Source organism: Electrophorus electricus, unplaced genomic scaffold (genome assembly GCF_041902795.1).
Source record: "Electrophorus electricus isolate QZ-2024a unplaced genomic scaffold, ASM4190279v1 Scaffold125, whole genome shotgun sequence".
NCBI classification, from domain to species: Eukaryota; Metazoa; Chordata; class Actinopteri; order Gymnotiformes; family Gymnotidae; genus Electrophorus; species Electrophorus electricus.
The window spans coordinates 62,797-83,088 of record NW_027658407.1 but is presented as its reverse complement, the minus strand read 5'-3'; the positions used below and the strand labels follow the sequence as shown (position 1 = coordinate 83,088).

The window sequence follows — 20,292 nt, the reverse complement described above, 5'->3', positions numbered from 1 at the left end:
TTTATTTATTTTTCCTACATTGCTTTTATACTTGCACAGTTTTGTTGTACTTGCATAATTTTGAGTCTCTTAAGGATCTTTAAAAGAAATAAACTTGCTGACTTTTTGCAAGTTTGTCTTGACTGCTGCAGAATGCTATTATTTTTGGACATTCAAAATTCATTCTAATAAATAAATGTTGCATGGAATTGTCCAATTTTTAATTATTAGTATGTAAGGGTGTAAAAAAATTAAATCATAATGAAGAATCATCAATAAGTTTGAAAAAAATCTATACTCAGAATGTAGTTTTATTTCAACACTTATTTTATTTTAATTACTAAAAACAACAACAATGAAAGAGTGAATGTATGATGGTGCACAGACTGATGGATGATAGAGGGGTGGAATATGACCATCACAGAGAAAATAATCACAGGAGATCATTTTAATGTCAGTGTTGCTCAACGTTTGAATCGCCGTAGTGTTTTGACAGCCTTTGAAAGCATCTTATTCATCTTATATGATTTCTCTAGTTTTGGTTTCTTCAGCTTGTTCTTCATTTTGAGGTTTTCATGATGGCAGAACTAAAGAAAAATAAATAAATAAATAATTTACAAATGTGCAAAAATCCAAAATAATCATATTATTCGTATGTGTCAATCAAAAAAACATAATTTAGTCCAATATGAAGTTCTTCCAGTAAATAGACTTAGCTAACAGCTAAATGAATTTCACTTCTTACTGGTGTGGTACTTATGAAAGATGCAAAAAGTGGTAAATAACTCCTACTCTGTCGTGGTTCTGTTCTTTAGAGACATCTGATAAAGATGTCAACAGTTTACTGGCCTCTTCTAGAGTTGTCTGAGTGACATTGATGATGTATAAGAGGCTTCTGAGCAGGTTCTGGTCCACTGGCTGAAACAGACATGAAGGATTAATATTTCCCACTCGCCCTCCGCTGGGCCTCTTTATCCTTCAATAATCCTCACAGTCAGTGACAAATGGTCCATTTGAAATAGGAAAATCAGCTCAGTGAAAATTATCCATGAAATGTGACGATTAACCAATTGAATCTGTGTGTCGCGTGCTTGGGCTCACGTGGACCTGCATGTGATGTCGGCCGTGGGTCTGCAGGCGTTGCTGGATCAGTTCACTCGCGCGACTGATCAGACCCCTCCCCTCACACATCTGTTCCAGCAGCGTGTCATAGTTCTCACGTGGAACCAGGACGTGGAGGCCATGAACATGGGCCCTGGAGGAGAGGCAGGGCTGGGCAGGATCTGAGCAGCAGATCAACGCTTTGATCACTGATCTGAAGCTGCTCTTGCACACACTGCCACTGTTCCTCCCAGAATGGTCCTTCTTTACTGAAGCTACGAGAGCAAGATGAACAAGAGTGCATTAATGTGACATGAATACACAACACAAAACAACAAAACAACGATGTGTAACGGTAAAGAGGTTATTAAAAGTATACCTTCCACACCTCCAGTCATTTCTGTAATGTGCATCTGTTTTCTGACAACCTTTCATTAAATGGTGCCACTTAAAACACCTTGCAGGTGTAACTGTACAAATTCTATTAAGTCATTATCTTTCTGCTGAAGTCATTTGTTACACCTTCATTAAATCATTACACTCACCACCATCTTCATCTACTCTCAAGTGGAAATGGAAGACGTGATTTTTCAGGTTCCGCAAGTGAACATTTTTAGTAAATGAGGATAGCTTGGCTAATTCTGGATTGTGTCCCCGTGTTGTAGAACTGGTGTTTGCACCTCGCTCAGCGGCCTGCAGATGTCTGTACAGGTCCTGGGTCCTCCTGATAGTCTCCAGCAGTGTTGGTTTCAGTTCATGAATCTCCAACATATGCTGCTCCACTGCTGATAAAACCACATCAGGAGCTTCTTATATTTTTGTCAACAGCATTTTTAATAGTTATAATGCAAACAATTATGTACAGGGTATTAAAATAAGAAAAATCTTTAGCAGCAGGTTACAAGGTTGTTATAGATATATGTTACATCTATATTTGGTTTTTCACTTTGAAAATAACTTAGCAAGAGTAGTTTGACAAAAATGAAAGACCCCATCAGTCCCACAGTGCAGAGTGTACCTTGGATCTGGTATGTAGGATGTGTGAAGGCCTCTGTGTATCTCAGGCGTTGTTTCAGGAGCTGACTTTCTCTCACACTCTCCTGTAGCTGCCCAGACATGAGCTAAGATCATCACAGAGAGACAGAGTGTTACAAACCCCAGGAATCACGCTCAGCCCTGCACTGCCACGCCTACCTCTTCCCACACACGCCTCCAATCTGGTTTACTGGAATACTAGCACACACCTGATCATTGTTTCTCTCATCACTGCTCCCTTACTTAAGCTCCCCTCCCTCACACTCACGTCATGAAGTATTGCCAACCTTATTTTGCATACCAAGTGGTTCAGTTATGGTTTTGTCTTTCTGGTTTTCGACTTCTGCCTGACCCCTGGACACCCCTGGACTCTGCCCCATGTTATGGACCTTGAATCAACAGGACTACGAATACCTGCCTGACCCCTCTGATCTGTTTGATTTCACTATAAAACCTCTTGCAATTGGATCCTCTTCCTTGTATGTGTGTGTGCAATCATAAACACAGAGAAACCAGTAGTTAGAAATAATGACTCCAAACAAGGATCAGAGCCCTTATACTGAAATAATCAGAAATGTCTTATGTTGGGTAAATTATATTATACATTTTATTGTCTAGGACAGCACTAGTTGCATCACTTCCCTTTCTAAACCTTAGTTTAGCTCCTTAGTCTGAATATAAACATGAACAAAGTAAATAAACATCAAATTCAGAGTGTGAGATTCAATAGAGTCAATTCAACTTAAGGAACCATTCTTTGCATCCAGACTAAACCTAGTCTTAATCTTTAGAGTACTGGTCCATTATATCAGATGAGTTGTGAATCAGGTGTATTTTTAGTATGTTAAAAACACTAAACTCCGCCCTGCACCTGGTCTGACTGAATGAAACGTCGGGTTGCTACCTGGAGCTGCTGCTTTCTGTTCTCAAGCTGTAGAATGAGTTTGCCCACATCAGATTCCAGATTATTCAGCTCTGATGTGGTCTCTGCTAGCGCAGCATCTTTCTCAGCTAGATCCTGGATGTGACCTTCCAGAATGTCATGCAGCCCCTGCTCACACACAACAACAATCACCCTCATAAATGCACACACCCCCTGCTGCAGTGTTACTCCCTGCTGCCCCCGTCTGGTGTGATGAGGAATATTGGTGCAGAGTCCTTCTCTTGCAGGGGTCAGAGTTCAGGCAGGGGTTAAATGAGGCTCCAAGCTTCACAGACATTTTGTATAAAGCTGAGGAGTGTGTCTGGTAAAGGTGTCGTTCCCTTTCAGACCTGTGTTTTAGTCCTTTCTCTTTTCACACTTTTGTTTTAAACCACAAGAAAATGTTTATAATAAATGTGCAGATAATATGCTTAGTGAGCTCTATAGGTCTTTTGTATTAAGAGCATATTTTTGGACGCCTGTTTTTACCTGTAGGTTGCCATGTGTTTGGAGACACCCACCTGAATCTGTTTCTCTTTGTCCTTCAGGGCCTGTTGGAGGTCGTTTTTACTGGCCTCATGTTTCATTTTGGTCTCATGCAGCTCAGAGTCTTTCAACTCCAACAAGTTCTTCAGATCCTAAATAGAGAGAGAGAGAGCATACATAGAGTACAAATATACTAAACATTTAGTTCAAATGGATTTCCCTATATAGTATACAATTTATAATTTTTAATGTATTCTCATAGCCTAATTAAAACATTAAAGTTTTAGTGTCTTAAAGTAACAGTTTAATAAGCATACATGTATGCAGGAACATGCACCTGCACACACATACACACTCACACGTATGTCATCCTCTTTCAGGGTGGTGAGTGTGGAGTTGTGGGCGTGGCCAGGCTGGTGTCCACTGCTCTGATTGGTGCTCCTGTTCCTCAGCTGATTGATTATGGTGTTCTGAGCCTTGAGCTCCCCCTGCAGCTGTTCTATGTACCTGACAGCCATCACACACACACTCGATTAGGCTACATTTTATTTCACATGTTCATTTAGAGCTATGAGATGGACTCTCTGCACACAGATTCATCTTGGAATTACATTCCAATTACATGGAACTACATGGAGAAACTCCACTGAAATCACTGTGACATTAGAATGGTGTGTGCCAGCTCAGGACTAGGTACTATAATATAATTGTCTTTTGCTAAGAATAAAAAACAAAGCATTTCTAAGGATAATTTCTTCTATAATTAAAGTACAGCAATTTACTAGCTAAGGATTATTATTGTTTAATGAAGGCCCTAAGGTTTAACTTAAGTGGTCAGAAATTAGCATTTAAAATGGAAATATGTCAAATAATTTTGTTGTTTTGATGTGGTTGTCCTGGAGAAACAGCCCGAGTTTCTAACTGGGAAATCTTCCATGAACAATGTTTCTTATCAGAATTAAATATAGGCCTGTACCGACCTGTGCAGCTCTTCAATGGTTTCCTCTGATTGGCTCTGATCCTCAGAGGGCGGGTCTTGTAATGTGTAGGCTTGTAGCTGGTTCTCTAGCTGTAGGCGGAGCGTCTTCTCTTGATGGAAAAGCGCTTCCATCTTCTCCAGTTCCTCTCTGCACCTGCTCAGCTCCTGACAGGTGGATGAAGAGCATTACGTGAAATGAAGAAATAATTCAATTCAAGACACGTGTCTGGTCCTGCTACTGCAGTAGCAGTTAAAACTATTCTAAAAAGGAAGAGAATAAAGAGGCTTGGGCAGAATAATTTATGCATTTGAGAAGGTCAATTTATTGCCTTTTCAAGTTGTATTTAGATTTTTTAGCGCCCTCCCTTTATCTAGGTGCGGAGTGTGATTAACAAGTGTCCCCAGTCTCGTCCTCTCAATTAACCGGCTCTGATTACAAAAACTAGACTCAGGTCTCCTCACGTCTAAGTTTTGCTGCGTCGCCACTGGGAAACGCTCCTCTGCCGCGTTGTAAATCTGTTCTGTACAACTGCTGCACTTCTGCGAGCCGCCCTCATGCTTGAGGAAGCATATACGCATGCGCAGGTTAAAGTTGTCCTTCTGCAGCTCGGATATCGTCTGGATTAAAAAAAAGAGCAAACAGATCGGATTGATGTTCAGACAGACAAATATTATATTTTCAGCTTGGCAGTAAAATTGCATACCTGCGTCATTTCTTTTAGTGTCCACGTTTTGTTCCTGGTCAACAATTTCCCATGTTGAGAAAAACTCATCATGTTTCTCTATTGATTTAATTTGGCCTTTCACGATCGTTCCTGAATCCAGGGGATACACGGATACTATAAAATATTTTAGATATTTCTATAATTAACGGCGCACTTAATTTAATGATATAATAAATCATGCAAGTAATATTGATACTATTGCTGAAAACTATTAGAATATCCAATAATTCTGGTCGGACTATACCTTGAAAATCACCTTGTCCTCCTTCAGAAAATCATGTAGGTATTTAGTGTGTTGGAACGCTTTTAAATAACTTACACTTTCCTTAGGTTGTGATGTCATAATTACATTAATGCGTCTTAGTGGAACAGTTCACTGACGCAGTAACGCCAGCAGTGGCAATTTGACTTTAAGTGTCTGACTTTTATCAAGCAGTAAAACCATTGTCATGCCTCTGATAAACCTGATCAGGAAGGAGACGTAACGGAAACCACAAGGTGGTCAATTTCAGAACTACAGATATTAGTGGTAAATAATGTGGCTAATGAGTGAATTTGTGCTCTACCAAAGTTGGTTACTAACACTAAATGGTAGCAGATTGGTAATTTTCCTTTATATAGCAGAGCATATTACTGTAAGTTCAAATAATATTATTTCTTTATCTATTTGAGCAAATTCCCGAGTCATACATATTATACAGTATAAGAACAATATGTGTTAAATACATTCATATTTGTTTTGTGAAATGGCACATAATATTATGTATATGAAAGTGCCGCAATTATTTTAAAGTTCTAACTGTTTTATAATAACATTTGTATCATGATCATGAATGACTTTCCTTTTCATTCACAGTTAATAATAATGAAATTAAAGAATTGTGTTCTTGTGCGCAAGAACACAAAAACATTCGCGAGAGTACAGTATGTGTTTGTGTGTGCAGAAGAGCAAGTTTGTGTAAGAGCAGGATATATCTAAACACGTGCAAGCAGTTTTGTAGCAGAGCAAAGTAAATGTAAGCGAGAGCAGAGCAAATATGAGTGAGCACATGTACATTTTGCATGCGAGCAAAGGAGACCCGTGAATGCTGCGAGTTACACGTCAATACTGTGTGAAATTTTTTTTTAACAAAACAGATGTTTGATTTTGCACTTTTGCCAACACCAGATTAATGCAGGTTATGTCCCTTGTGGTGTTTTGACCTTTTATTCAGAATTTTTGTCTGAAGTCCCTTAAAACATTCACTTATGTCTACAGCTCCATCATAACCTTGACCTTAGATGTTACCTACTAGTAAACAGATCTGCCTGATTAACGTCTTTTAGCTCGTCTTCTTCTCAGATACATGTCTGGGCACAAACTAAACGTTCACATACTGTCTTAAACCACTACATCACTGGGCATGTGAACTGGACATGGCGATCAGCAGAGGAGAGACCCAAGATACCATTTGAAAATGGTTTATTCAAACACTCAAAATGGTTTGAACTGTCATATCAGGGGAGTGTATGCTAGAAACGAAACTTAATGACAATAAATAGTCATTTTATATAGAGTTTGTGAGCACAGAATAGGTATTACACACAAACTAATAACCTGTCTCTCTCTCTCTCTCTGTGTGTGTGTGTGTGTGTGTGTGTGTGTGTGTGTGTGTGTGTGTTTGTGTGTGTGTGTGTGTGTGTGAGTGTGTGTGTGAAAACCTAAGTAAACGTCTGCTCAGAACAGCTGTGCTGTATAAGCTCCATGACAAACAAAATTCTCCCACAGTCAAAATCTACTGGTAATTTACTGTCACTGTTCTACGCTATTCTGTGTTATTTAAATACAGTTCTATACTGTAGCTCTGATTTCTCTCTCCCGCAGAAGGTTGGATAAAGTGTTGTGACTGGTCACAGCAGTCCGGCCCCTAAAAAACAATTATCCTTGACAAAACCGGTTCAGTCCGGTTTAACGCGAAAGTGAAATTTTTGTGCTCCATTTTAAGAAGCGCAATGCAAATATCTTTAGAAAAGAAAGCCGGTGAGTATCTGAATCTGAGCTGTCAATCATGAATTATATGAACTTGTACTACTCAAGGAACAAGTTCTTAAATTTAATATTAACAGAATTGAATATTAACAAGGTTAATGTCTGAAAACGTAAAGCTTTTAGCCGCTATTCTGTTGCAGTAGGTGTCTTCGTTTACGCGAAATACAGCAATAGAACTGAGGTCGTCTGATTCAGAATAACCAAACTAAAGTCGTTCTAGGCTCATCTGAGAAATTGGTCCGAATCAATATGTTTACATGAACTGTATAAAAAGTACTAATAAACGCACTATATACTTCATATATTTATATTTTGTCCTCTACGCAGAAACAAACTGCGCAAATAGAACAGGCGTCGTACTGCAGGAAGTGTCACAAATGTCTCGGACTGTGAGCCAGTAGATCTAACAGTAAGTGTTTAGGTGTCCAACTAGATGTAGACTATTTGTTTTATCAGGCTAAGACCGTGCTGTTTACACGATCATGTCGTAATTAGACTGACAGTGTGAGGTTAGTATTGTACCAATAGTGTGCATGTCAGTGTAACTAAAGAAGTAATATTTATAATATTTATTAGTAATATTATTAAGTGATATTTCGACACTGTTTCTTTGTATGACAGTGATTGAGTTAGTCTGTGACCCACTATGCACTTACAGAACACATTTTTCCTGCCTCTGTCTTCTTTTCCACTTTGGACTGATACTGTTCACTACACCCACGTTTTTGAGTTTGTTTTAGTGCTGTAACATTACGGTTTAAACTTTATGCATTATTTGCTCATTTTAATAAACCATATTTTGTACTTATAAAGTTAGTAAAGGTGCCTGTCTACACCAAAGCTCTTAAAAACATGAATGACTGTTTCTCTTTTGAGAACATTAAGCGAGAAAATACTGTAATGTTTCGCTTATAGGCGCATTCCGAGCTAAAGCGTGAATGTCTTGGTCGTGCTTCGTTAAAGCGCGTGAATGTCTTGGTCGTGCTTCGTTAAAGCGCGTAAATGTCTTGGTCGTGCTTCGTTAAAGCGCGTGAATGTCTTGGTCGTGATTGATTAAAGCGCGTGAATGTCTTGATCGTGATTGATTAAAGCGCCTGAATGTTTTGGTCGTGATTGATTAAAGCGCGTGAATGTCTTGGTCGTGACTCGTTAAACGGAGATCTTGGCTGCAATTCGGACTGTGAACCAGTAGATCTGACAGAACGTGTTTACACGTCCAACTCGGCTACGTGTTTTGAACTGGCTAAGACAGTGATTTTATACGATCGTGTGTTAGTTCAACTAACAGTGTCAGACTAGTATTGTACCAACGTTCAGTTGAATAATAACTGTGAGGCAGAGTCAGTACAAGTATTGAACCATTTTACATGTTTGGTTTACTCCTTTGTCGGTAAGTTATTGAATGGATGAAAGATTGTTGTGTAATATTTTTTGGCATTGTCTTTTGTTTCAGCATAAAGCTGAACGTCACAAGAAAGCCCACCAAAAACAGAACAGAGTATGTACAGTTACACTGTGTACTTCCTTATTCAAGTATTTAGGGTACGTAGGAAGAGTCTGAATGAGTACTGCACAAACTAACTAGTGGTCTCTGTTGACGTCGGTGAAGCTATCCGCGCGTTAGCGCTTCATGGTCAAGTCGCCGAGATTCAAATTGAATGCGCCTATATGCACGATATTGCGGCATTTGGTTGCTCACTTCAAACTAACGCTCTCTAAGCATAGAGAAATGCAGACTAACTGTTTTTTGAAGAGCTTTGGATTAGACATGTACTTTTACTACAAAAATACAAAATGAAGTGTATTTGATTAAAAGCAAAACATTCACAAAGTTTGAACCATGAGCTCAGAATACTGATGTTATATATATAAAATGTGTATAGTGTATGAAGATGTGCTGCTGCATGAAAGTACACATTGCTGGTATGTATACTTTGAATGGATATTGCATCAACACTATTAAAAATATGTTAAAGTAGCTTAATAAGCACTGCTCAAAATGATTTTCCTATAGAGTGCTTCTCAGAGGTTTATCATACAGCTTGACTGCCAGCTAAAACAGCACTTAGCACTAGTGCAATATTGTACATATCTCCAGTGCTGAAAAATCAGACTGAAAAAAAAAAAAAAAGATTGAAGGCACTTGCTTATCAGATCAAATTTGAAAAAACTCTACTGTGCCAGTTTTTTTTTAAAATATATTTATATTGAAGTCCTACTTTTAATGGGGTTTAAATGCTCACTCATACAGAGAACATATGATTACTATATCTATGAATTTTCCCATAATGCCAAATCAGTTCCACTACCACCAAAGAGTGACAGCCTTTGACTTTCACAGCTGCAAGATTTGGCAATTTCTAGTGTACTATTTTTTTTTTCCCTTTTTCAAAAACCAGTATTAAAATATTAATGTGGTTAATGGGGCTTAGAGACAGTTATCTATAACTTACTTCTTTTCTAATTGTATTACTTATTTTAAGTAATGTGGTCATTTACATAATGTTCTATAGGTCTATGCAGTCTTTAAAATCAGCTTTGGGTAATTATGTTTGGTGTCATTTGTGACTTTGTAAAACATAACTCATTACATATCTGATAAAGTTTTTCTTTCCTTGATTATCAACCAGCAGAAGAGAACTGGTGTTTGCTGAATCAGAAGAGACCAAGAGTCAGATGTGTAACTTTGTGCTTTAAGTCAAAGTAAATGTAATGTGTGTTGTATTTGTCCAGTAGAAAGAAGAACACAAGTATATGTATGTTGGAGAGGAAACAGTTTTGAAGAAAGATAACAAACGTACACCCATTTTTACACACACTCAAGATAACTGAAACAGAAATATCACAGAAAAACATCTCTGCATACATTTAAAATTGCATTTATTTAAATATTTTTTTTTTTTTCTCAGGAAGTAATAAGTGTCAGGAATGCTGGATGTAAGACAATCTCAGGTTGGAGAGCAAATGTGCAAACATGGCCCTGAATGTTTCTGTTGCTTACAAAGGCTGTAGGCAACTGACCGTGGTCATCTACAGAGCAGGTGAAGTCCATTCATTTCACATGCACTGGTGCAGCTGCTGAGACACAACAGACAAATAAAACAAATCTGACTCAATACTCTAGTATTCGATGGTGAAATAAATGTCAAAAGAAGTCATTTTTTTTAAACCATTGATGCGAGGTCCCCTATGCTCACCTGTCTGTTGTCCCAACTGGTCAAGCCCACAGTTCCTTCTCCCTGTTAACAACAGAGAGAAATAAATCTTCACGACAGATGTTTCTTTGGCTCCAGGGGAAGTAGAGGCAGCCTGGCCATCCTGGCACTTGTCCTGCCTCTTGTTTTTATCCTCAGTCTTGCATGGCCGGGGCACACGGTTGCGACGTGGCACCAGGGAGGGGGCAGGCGGAGCTGGGCGCGCAGCTCTGCTCTCTACCTTATGTAAGGTCGCCCTCCTGATGAGCAGCGGTTTGTGGCAGCTCAGGTCATACTGGTGCTGGGAAGCTTCGACCTTGGAGGCACACTGACGGGCTGACGTTAGCCTCTCCAGGTCCTGGTAGAGGACCTCACCCACTTCTGGCCTGGTGTAAAATGTGGAGTTCACCTCACTGTGCTTGTCCTGCACCTTTCCTGGGACTTCCCTGACATGTTTGTGGGGGACATGCAGGGTCACAGCAGGCTTTGGGCTTTTCTGTTTGAGAGCAGCCAGCTTTGGGTGGAGGGCGGGTAGCCTTGAGATGGATGGAGCTGGTGGAGTGTGATCAGCCTTCACACTCACAGCACTGCTCTTGGTGTGTGGCTCTACAACCAGAGAAGGGAACCGAGATTTGCTGCATCGCTGACCTTCATCCAGGAGTCTGCCTATTGACTTTCCACCATTATTTCCATCGGTGGCCTTCAGCAGTGCCACTAATGTTGTGCCCGTGCCAGATTTTCTCAGGTTTTGAGAGACTTGAGGTTTATATGGCTTCCTCTGGGGGACTCCAGAAATTTCTGGGAAATAGTGGCTGCTTCCTCCTCTTTGCGAATTAACAAAATGAAAAGGAGAAATATTTGGGTTGGCCATTGCCTCTGTAGGGCTTTTTTGTGGAGCTGGGATGGTCTTCACATCAGGGAAGAAGTTCTTCTTTGTACTTCCTGTTCCCCTCATGATGGTCTCACTGGGGAAAACCAGAAAATATATTAAATCTTTTAATACTTTACAGATAAATATTAAATTATACCTCTATAAACTGTGTGTGTTTCGTTCGATGTCGGTCATCGTACATGTGTACACGTTCGTGTTAGTGTTATTGTTCATTGTTTACTGGTTGTACTCGTTGTGTGTGTTTCTGCCTGTCCCTATATTCAATGGTTTGTTACATATGAGTGCAGTTACCGTTGATTACTAATCTTTTGTGTCTAATATATGTTTTTCTGGGACGAGAGAGGTCTGTGAGTCCTGCTCCTTGCCCTGCAGGACGCGGGCCGTGACACTTTTCTTAATCTATTCAATATTCTCTTAAGATGATCAGCACAAAAGTAACAATTTTAATTTGTTCACGGGCATATGCGTAAATTATGATGAGGATGCTACATGTCACTACGGTTGAAAATCAGATTGTAACATTCCTAAATGGCTATTTTTATCCCCAACACTTTTTGAAAGTAAAAATGTTAATGTTTCATCTACAAGCAATCTTTCCTTCATTTATTAATTAATTTAAGTAACACACATGTTTTAGTCATCGTGTTTCTAATGACAGAATCTGAAAATGTTCATGATTATAATCTGAAAACGCCTATAATTTCACACAATGTCAAAACGCAGCGCAACTGATATTTCGTGAAACGAAAATGAATTTTAATCAAAATACAAAAGTTGTATTACAAATATATCTTAAACTACATTGCTGATACTTTTTGACGCCGACAAGTATACAAACGCCATAAATGTGGATGTTCTTCCTTTTAGACCAAGCGCTGATTTAAGTGAACGCACGTGCCATCGATGATGAAAGGGATGCGAATTTAAGGGATATCAGAAACGAATCCAAAACCCAGCACTTTTCAAGAGAAATAATACGCTTTGTATATAAACACACGACGTCTCAATCTAAATAACACATGGAAATTATTTCCTTTATGCATTCTTTTCATATAGACGTTTCCCAGTTTGCCTTAAAGAGGATAGTTAGGCCTACCTTTGATATCGGAGAAATCTATAACTGACAATAATCCAATTTATCCACAGGAAAATGTGAAATAACAATTGTTGAATATCCTTGTAGTTCGTAGTTTGGTTTGTCCAGTTTGCACACACTGTCAAAATGGTAACCATGACGCCAGTTAGGCCTTTTTATATATCTGCTTCTGTGACGTCACAAATAGCAGGTGTGACGACATAAACACGGCTGTCTCGTTTTAGCATTACTAAAATGTACTACTGGGCTGTGTATTACTGGACCTTTTGATTGATAGTTAGTGTAAGTTAAAATATCTTATTTCCTCTCAAGCGCAGACGTTGCTTCAGCAAAAAGCTCCTGTGTTCTGTCCATTAATATATTAGGCCTATCCAGCTATGCAACTGTTCATCTTATTTGTTTTTGATGCATTTTTTCAATGTATAAACCATTCACATATACATGGTAAATGTGTATAAAATTTCTTGTATTTGTAATATTAATTGAATGTTTTGCCCCCTCAGTCCCTTAACAATATCACATCATTCGAGCTCTGTTCACTTTTTTATGTGGCGCATTGTTGTAAGAACCCACATGTAAATCTCCCCATGCTGACAAACCTGCAAATAACATATTTTCTTCCTCATCTCCCTGATGCTTTTTGTTTCATCTTGCTAGCTATTATTATTATTATTATTATTATTATTATTATAATTATTATTATTATTAACATTTATATAGCACCTTTCTCAGACTCAAGAACACTTTACAAGCAGGTATCAGCTGTTATAGTCACTCACATGCCGATGATTAGTTAACATGCTACCTTAAACTTCAACCTAGATTTTGGTGTTTTTTCTCCTCCTGTAATGGTACATTGGAAATGATTAGATTTCTTTGGCTAAAGCAATGTCTTCATTAAGGCCCATTTCATGTGAACTTGTTTCTTTCTTTTTTTTAATTAAATCTGGCAGACAACCTTAATAATCATGGCTTTTACACTTTGACCAGGTGGCTAAATTCACTAGGTTAGCTAGCTACCCTGAATCATCAAGAATTGATTTAGCAAACAATCAGGATAGATTTTCATTTTGTTTTGATTCAAACATGTCAGGACAAAATAGCTAAGTAAAGGAAACAGCTAGGTTAGGTAGTTAACCACTCAAAGTAGCTTACTTTAGGTAGATATTGGTCAAAATGCACTCTTAACTAGTTACACTAGCTAGCAGCTGTGATTATGCTGTGATAAACAAATATTGACAATCATAGATTTTAGATTCCTCAAAACAACTATTCTTTATTTTGATTACATCTTTGCATGTTCTGGGTCTTCATTTTTACATAGGCAGACCACTAGTGCAGTGAGGAACAAAGTGCATCAAAAATTCTGGTTGTGCACAAGAGACAAGAGAGGCATGTCTTGTTTTTGAGAGGCAAATTCTTGCTCTTTTAGAAAGATTCTTGTATATTATTGGTATTACAGCTTTTTTGATGTACAGCAATAACAAAGACCTATTAATGAATAACCAGCTAGAATTTGCTTTAAAATGTAATTTGCTTTGAATAAGAGTGCCTGTAAAAGCTGTAAAGCTTAAGATCTGTTCTTGGAATGTATCCTGGACACTGATGTAAACTATCAAAACATGTATCGGGATATTCTGCTTTGTTCAGTATTGAAGTGTCTGCAAATTGTTTTTAACTTATTAGTTGCCAAAAAAAATAAATGAACAAAAATAAAAAATGGAAAGACACACTGCAGCATGTAGGAGCATCTTTAATGGGTATGTTATTATTTATTCCAGCTCTGAAGCCACATATTTAACCAAGCATGGAAAACTGCATAAAGGAAAGCAAGGCAGAACAGACTGAAAATTGTCAAAATATGCCAACGTTCAGGCAAGCAAAACAAAATCAAAGACAGACAGCAATACCGGGTAAGCATTTACGGGAAAGGCAGCGTAGACGGCAAACACAGAGGGAGAGCACAAATGAGATGTAAACAAACAAAACAGGAGCAAGGAGCTAGGTGTAACACAGGTTCTTATCACAAACACAATGAAAGACAAACACACTCTAACCAAAACAAAGCGAAACAAAGACCGACGAGAACTAACCAACAACCAAGAGAGACATATTATCAAACACATATCAACGAAGGCACAAGGAGAAACAAAAGCTAACCATAAGCGAGGAGAAACAATAACTGTCAAACAAGATACATAGGAACGGTTTTATTTTTTATAAGACTATAATCAGGGATAAATTAGAAACAGTTGGGAGACAAAGGGGAGGAGACAGGGAACCATAGAGAATGACAAAACCCCGGAAGTTACTAGGTTGCCTGGGAAATGGGGAATGCTCTGGTCTGTAGACGTGACAGGCACACAGCATCATGGGAGTCACCTTGCTCCCCTCCACTCTCCTGACTGGATCCCACGTCAAAGATTATAGCAGATGTCACATATATAAATATACACTGTCATGGCATGGCCCCCTCCTCCTAGACTCCTCGCTGTTTGTTTGACGTCACGTGTGTGTGTCTTCATTGCCACACCCCACCCATGTGTCATACCTGTCTCTGGTTATCTCCCTTGTTAATGTGTATATTTAAGGTCCTGGTTAGTTGTTGGTCTTTGTCGGTGTTTGACCCTATATGCACTGTGTCAACGTGCACAAATTGCTTATTGTTTGTTGTGTTTTTGTCTCATCACTGAGTAGTACTTTGTGTTTTGGTTTCATTTTTGTCATGTTCATTAAACATCTGTGTTTATACAATGACTCACCTTTGCATCCTGCCTCTGGAAAAAGGCAAAGAAGTGATGTAACCGTCCCAGTCCAGCCCATGTGAAGGAACTCTTCATAGTAGTGGGCATGCTCCATGCCAGTGCAGAGGGTGAGAGCGCCACTGGGATATTTAGGGAGGGCCTGGAGATCCATGGTCAGACTCTGTGGAATCGTGCTTGCCCTTCCTGGAATTCAGAATGGTAAATCTGCAGGGTTTTACGTAACCGGAATATCGGGACAGTTATGAGGATTATGGCATGGATGAGGACTATGACAACAGTAGTCTCCGGTCAGACGTGGATTCCGATCGCTTTATGTACCCTTCAATGAAGGTGAAGGAGTCCCTCCACGAGGATCCCACTTTTGGGGTTGGAAATGGAATCAGGAAACTCCAATGACGATGAGCCCCTGGAGTCTAAGCCTTCACCCAGAGCACTCTTCATCAGCAGTCTCATTCAGAAATACCTCACATTATTTTCAGACGTTCCCACTCGTACGACTGTCCTTCAGCATGACATTGATGTTGATTCTCATTCACCCATTAGACAACACCCATATCATACCAATCCCCAGAAATGTACATTGCTAAATCAAGAAACCAAGTATTTGTTAGAAAATCATCTTGCTATCCCTAGTGTTAGTGCCTGGTGTTCCCCATGCTTTCTGGTGCTAAAACCAGATGGCACATACGGCTTCTGCACTGACTACAGAAAAATAAATGCAGTTATTGTTTCTGGTTCCTTCCCAATGCCTAGAATGGAGGATTGTGTGGATAAGATGGGGTTCAGCTAGATTTGTAAGTAAGCTTGATTTACTTTAGGGTTATTAGCAAGCTCCATTAACCTCTCTTGCATCTGACATTTTGGCATTTGCTACCCCTGACTGTTTTCTACAATATACGGTAATGCCTTTCAGTCTTAAAATGCCCTTCTACCTTTCAGCGTTTGATGATTAAGATTTTGATGACATGCCTAACTCTGAAGTCTATTTGGATGATGTGGTTGTGTATACCAAAACTTGGGAACAACATGTACAGTTGCTTGATCTTGTTTTTAAGAAGCTATTGGATGCCTCCATTGCGCTTAATCTTGAAAAATGTGATTTTGGTAAGAGTGAGGTTGCCTACTTGGGGAAACTGGTGGGTTGTGGTAGTGTGCGTCCTCTTGATGCCAAAGTACAAGCAATCAAGTCTTTTCCTGCCCCAGAGACGAAAAGACAACTCCGACGCTTTTTGGGCATGGCGGGTTTTTATCGTTGCTTTTGTAGGAACTTCTCTGATGTTGTTTTACCCCTCACAAATTTGCTTTGTGACAATGGCACATGCGCGGGGCCCACCATAGAACAGTGTTGCTCAATGTTTGAATCGCTGTAATGTTTTGACAGCCTTTGAAAGCATCTTATTCATCTTATATGATTTCTCTACTTTTGGTTTCTTCAGCTTGTTCTTCATTTTGAGGTTTTCATGATGGCAGAACTAAAGAAAAATAAATAAATAAATAATTTACAAATGTGCAAAAATCCAAAATAATCATATTATTCGTATGTGTCAATCAATAAAACATAATTTAGTCCAATATGAAGTTCTTCCAGTAAATAGACTTAGCTAACAGCTAAATGAATTTCACTTCTTACTGGTGTGGTACTTATGAAAGATGCAAAAAGTGGTAAATAACTCCTACATCATCTCTTTCTCCATCATGGTTCTGTTCTTTAGAGACATCTGATGAAGATGTCAACAGTCTGCTGGCTTCTTCTAGAGTTGTCTGAGTGACACTGATGATGTCTAAGAGGCTTCTGAGCAGGTTCTGGTCCACTGGCTGAAACAGACATGAAGGATGAATATTCCCCACTCGCCCTCCGCTGGGCCTCTTTATCCTTCAATAATCCTCACAGTCAGTGACAAATTGTCCATTTGAAATAGGAAAATCAGCTCAGTGAAAATTATCCATGAAATGTGACGATTAACCAATTGAATCTGTGTGTAGCGTGCTTGGGCTCACGTGGACCTGCATGTGATGTCAGCCGTGGGTCTGCAGGCGTTGCTGGATCAGTTCGCTTGCGTGACTGATCAGACCCCTCCCCTCACACATCTGTTCCAGCAGCGTGTCATAGATCTCACGTGGAACCAGGACGTGGAGGCCATGAACATGGGCCCTGGAGGAGAGGCAGGGCTGGGCAGGATCTGAGCAGCAGACCGACGCTTTGATCGCTGGTCTGAAGCTGCTCTCGCACACACTGCCACTGTTCCTTCCAGAATGGTCCTTCTTTACTGAAGCTACGAGAGCAAGATGAACAAGAGTGCATTAATGTGACATGAATACACAACACAAAACAACAAAACAACGATGTGTAACGGTAAAGAGGTTATTAAAAGTATACCTTCCACACCTCCAGTCATTTCTGTAATGTGCATATGTTTTCTGACAACCTTTCATTAAATGGTGCCACTTAAAACAGCTTGCAGGTGTAACTGTACAAATTCTATTAAGTCATTATCTTTCTACTGAAGTCATTTGTTACACCTTAATTAAATCATTACACTCACCACCATCTTCATCTACTCTCAAGTGGAAATGGAAAACATGATTTTTCAGGTTCCGCAAGTGAACATTTTTAGTAAATGAGGATAGCTTGGCTAATTCTGGATTGTGTCCCCGTGTTGTAGGACTGGTGTGTGCACCTCGCTCAGCGCCCTGCAGATGTCTGTACAGGTCCTGGGTCCTCCTGATGGTCTCCAGCAGTGTTGGTTTCAGTTGAAGAATCTCCAACATATGCTGCTCCAGTGCTGATAAAACCACATCAGGAGCTTCTTATATTTTTGTCAACCAATTATGCAAACAATTATGTACAGGGTATTAAAAGAAGACAAATCTTTAGCAGCAGGTTACAAGGTTGTTATAGATATATGTTACATCTATATTTGGTTTTTCACATTGAAAATAATTTAGCAAGAGTAGTTTGACAAAAATGAAAGGCCCCATCAGTCCCACAGTGCAGAGTGTACCTTGGATCTGGTATGTAGGATGTGTGAAGGCCTCTGTGTATCTCAGGCATTGTTTCAGGAGCTGACTTTCTCTCACACTCTCCTGTAGCTGCCCAGACATGAGCTAAGATCATCACAGAGAGACAGTGTTACAAACCCTAGGAATCACGCTCAGCCCTGCACTGCCACGCCTACCTCTTCCCACACACGCCTCCAATCTGGTTTACTGGAATACTAGCACACACCTGATCATTGTTTCTCTCATCACTGCTCCCTTACTTAAGCTCCCCTCCCTCACACTCACGTCATGAAGTATTGCCAACCTTATTTTGCATACCAAATGGTTCAGTTATGGTTTTGTCTTTCCGGTTTTCGACTTCTGCCTGAGCCCTGGACACCCCTGGACTCTGCCCCATGTTATGGACCTTGAATCAACAGGACTACGAATACCTGCCTGACCCCTCTGATCTGTTTGATTTCCCTAATAAAACCTCTTGCAACTGGATCCTCTTCCTTGTGTGTGTGTGTGTTTGCAATCATAAACATAGAGAAACCAGTAGTTAGAAATAATGACTCCAAACAAGGATCAGAGTCCTTATACATTCTTTGCTCGCTTCGAGGCTACATCTAGCAGCGCTAATGCTAGCAGCACAAATGCTAATGGCGCTAGTGTTAACAGCGCCAATGCTAACAGCGCTAATGCTAACGGCGCTAGTGCTAACAGCGCTAGTGCTAACAGCGCTAATGCTAACGGCGCTGTGGTCCCCACAGTTTATCAGTTTCCCTGATTCAGGGCCCGAATGGCCTGTGGGAAGAAGCTCCTCTTCAGCCTCTCTGTCTTGGTCTTCAGGGAGCGGAAGCGCCTCCCTGACCTCGACAGAGAGAAGAGTGTATTGTTGGGATGGGTGGGGTCCTTCACAATTTTCCTGGCCTTGGTCTGGCACCGCTTGTAGTAGATGGTCTGCAGGTCAGGAAGTTCCGAGTGAGTGATGCGCTCTGCTGAACGCACTACCCTTTGGAGTGCTTGTCTGTCCTGCTTGGTGCTATTCCCAAACCAGACTGTGATGTTCCCCGTGAGGATGCTCTCGATAGTGCAGGTGTAGAAGTTCCGCAGTACCTTGGAGGGCAATCTGAAGTCCCTTAGGCGTCTGAGGTGGTAAAGACGCTGACGAGCCTTCTTTGCCAGGGAGCTGGTATGGCGGGACCAGGACAGGTCCTGCGAGATGTGAACACCAAGGTACCTGAAACTATCTACTCTCTCCACCGTGGTCCCACTGATCCTCACAGGTTGGTAGTGCCGCTCCTGCTTCTTGCTGCAATCCACGATCAGCTCCTTTGTCTTACTGACGTTTAGGAGGAGATTCTTTTCCTGGCACCAGTTTTCCAGGTGTTTAATCTCCTCCAGGTAGGCCCTCTCGTCGTTGTCCGAGATCAGACCCACGACAACGGTGTCGTCAGCAAACTTGACAATGATGTTAGAGCTGGAAGTGGCTGTGCAGTCGTAGGTGTACAGTGAGTAGAGCAGGGGGCTTAGGACACAACCCTGAGGAGCTCCAGTGCTGAGGGTGAGGGTGGTTGAGGAGCAGTTGCCCACCCGTACTGATTGTGGTCTGTCTGTTAGGAAGTTGGAGATCCAGTCGCACAGGGATGTATGCAGTCCTAGATCTCCCAACTTAGTAGGGAGTAGGGAGGGGATGATAGTGTTGAATGCTGAACTGTAGTCGACAAATAGCATTTTAACATAATTTCCCCTCCCTTCGTCCAGGTGAGTCAGTGTAGTGTGGAGCAGATGTGCAATCGCATCGTCAGTGGAGCGGTTGTGGCGATATGCAAACTGCAGTGGGTCCATGGAGGCTGGCAATGAAGATGTGATGAAGTCTCTGACTAGCTTTTCAAAGCACTTCATCACGACTGATGTGAGGGCGACAGGGCGGTAGTCATTGAGGTCGGAGGAGGGTCGAGGTTTCTTCGGGACGGGGACGATGGTGGACCGCTTGAAGCTGGACGGACAATACCGAGCGTCAGGGAGAGATTGAAGATGTCGGTAAATCGGGGCTAGCTGATCTGCGCAGGCTTTGAGGACCCTCCCGCAGATACCGTCTGGTCCC

The 20,292-nt window shown here is 40.5% G+C and overlaps 1 protein-coding gene and 1 long non-coding RNA gene across 9 annotated transcripts; one reads left to right on the top strand and one right to left on the bottom strand.

Moving 5' to 3' along the window:
• Positions 1–1,015: 1,015 nt before the first annotated feature.
• LOC145654137 (uncharacterized) lies at positions 1,016–3,196 on the bottom strand. The gene is made up of 4 exons (XM_081708731.1): positions 3,020–3,196; positions 2,099–2,201; positions 1,761–1,865; positions 1,016–1,355 (listed from the first exon to the last, which is right to left on the bottom strand). The coding sequence occupies exons 1-4, from the start codon at positions 3,194–3,196 to the stop codon at positions 1,042–1,044; spliced, it is 699 nt and encodes a 232-aa protein (XP_081564857.1). The 3' UTR covers positions 1,016–1,041.
• A 3,901-nt stretch (positions 3,197–7,097) lies between these two features.
• Positions 7,098–18,682, top strand: LOC145654141 (uncharacterized). 8 transcript variants are annotated; one of them, XR_014120372.1, is made up of 7 exons: positions 7,098–7,247; positions 7,584–7,665; positions 9,890–10,053; positions 10,166–10,297; positions 16,916–17,093; positions 17,187–17,556; positions 17,867–18,682. It is a non-coding gene; the product is annotated as an uncharacterized LOC145654141 (long non-coding RNA). The 8 variants fall into 8 exon arrangements; XR_014120373.1 differs by having other exon boundaries at positions 17,187–17,564; XR_014120371.1 differs by lacking the exon at positions 17,867–18,682 and having other exon boundaries at positions 17,187–17,860.
• Positions 18,683–20,292: the final 1,610 nt, after the last annotated feature.

Bases quoted from the DNA above. Each gene is read 5' to 3' on its own strand.
- LOC145654137 (XM_081708731.1), bottom strand. From the start codon at position 3,196: ATGAGGGTGATTGTTGTTGTGTGTGAGCAGGGGCTGCATGACATTCTG. The intron at 2,202-3,019 runs GTAGCAACCCGA...TGATGATCTTAG, and splicing joins ACAGAAAGCAGCAGCTCCAG to CTCATGTCTGGGCAGCTACA. The intron at 1,356-1,760 runs GTGCAAACACCA...TTGCTCTCGTAG, and splicing joins TCTGCAGGCCGCTGAGCGAG to CTTCAGTAAAGAAGGACCAT.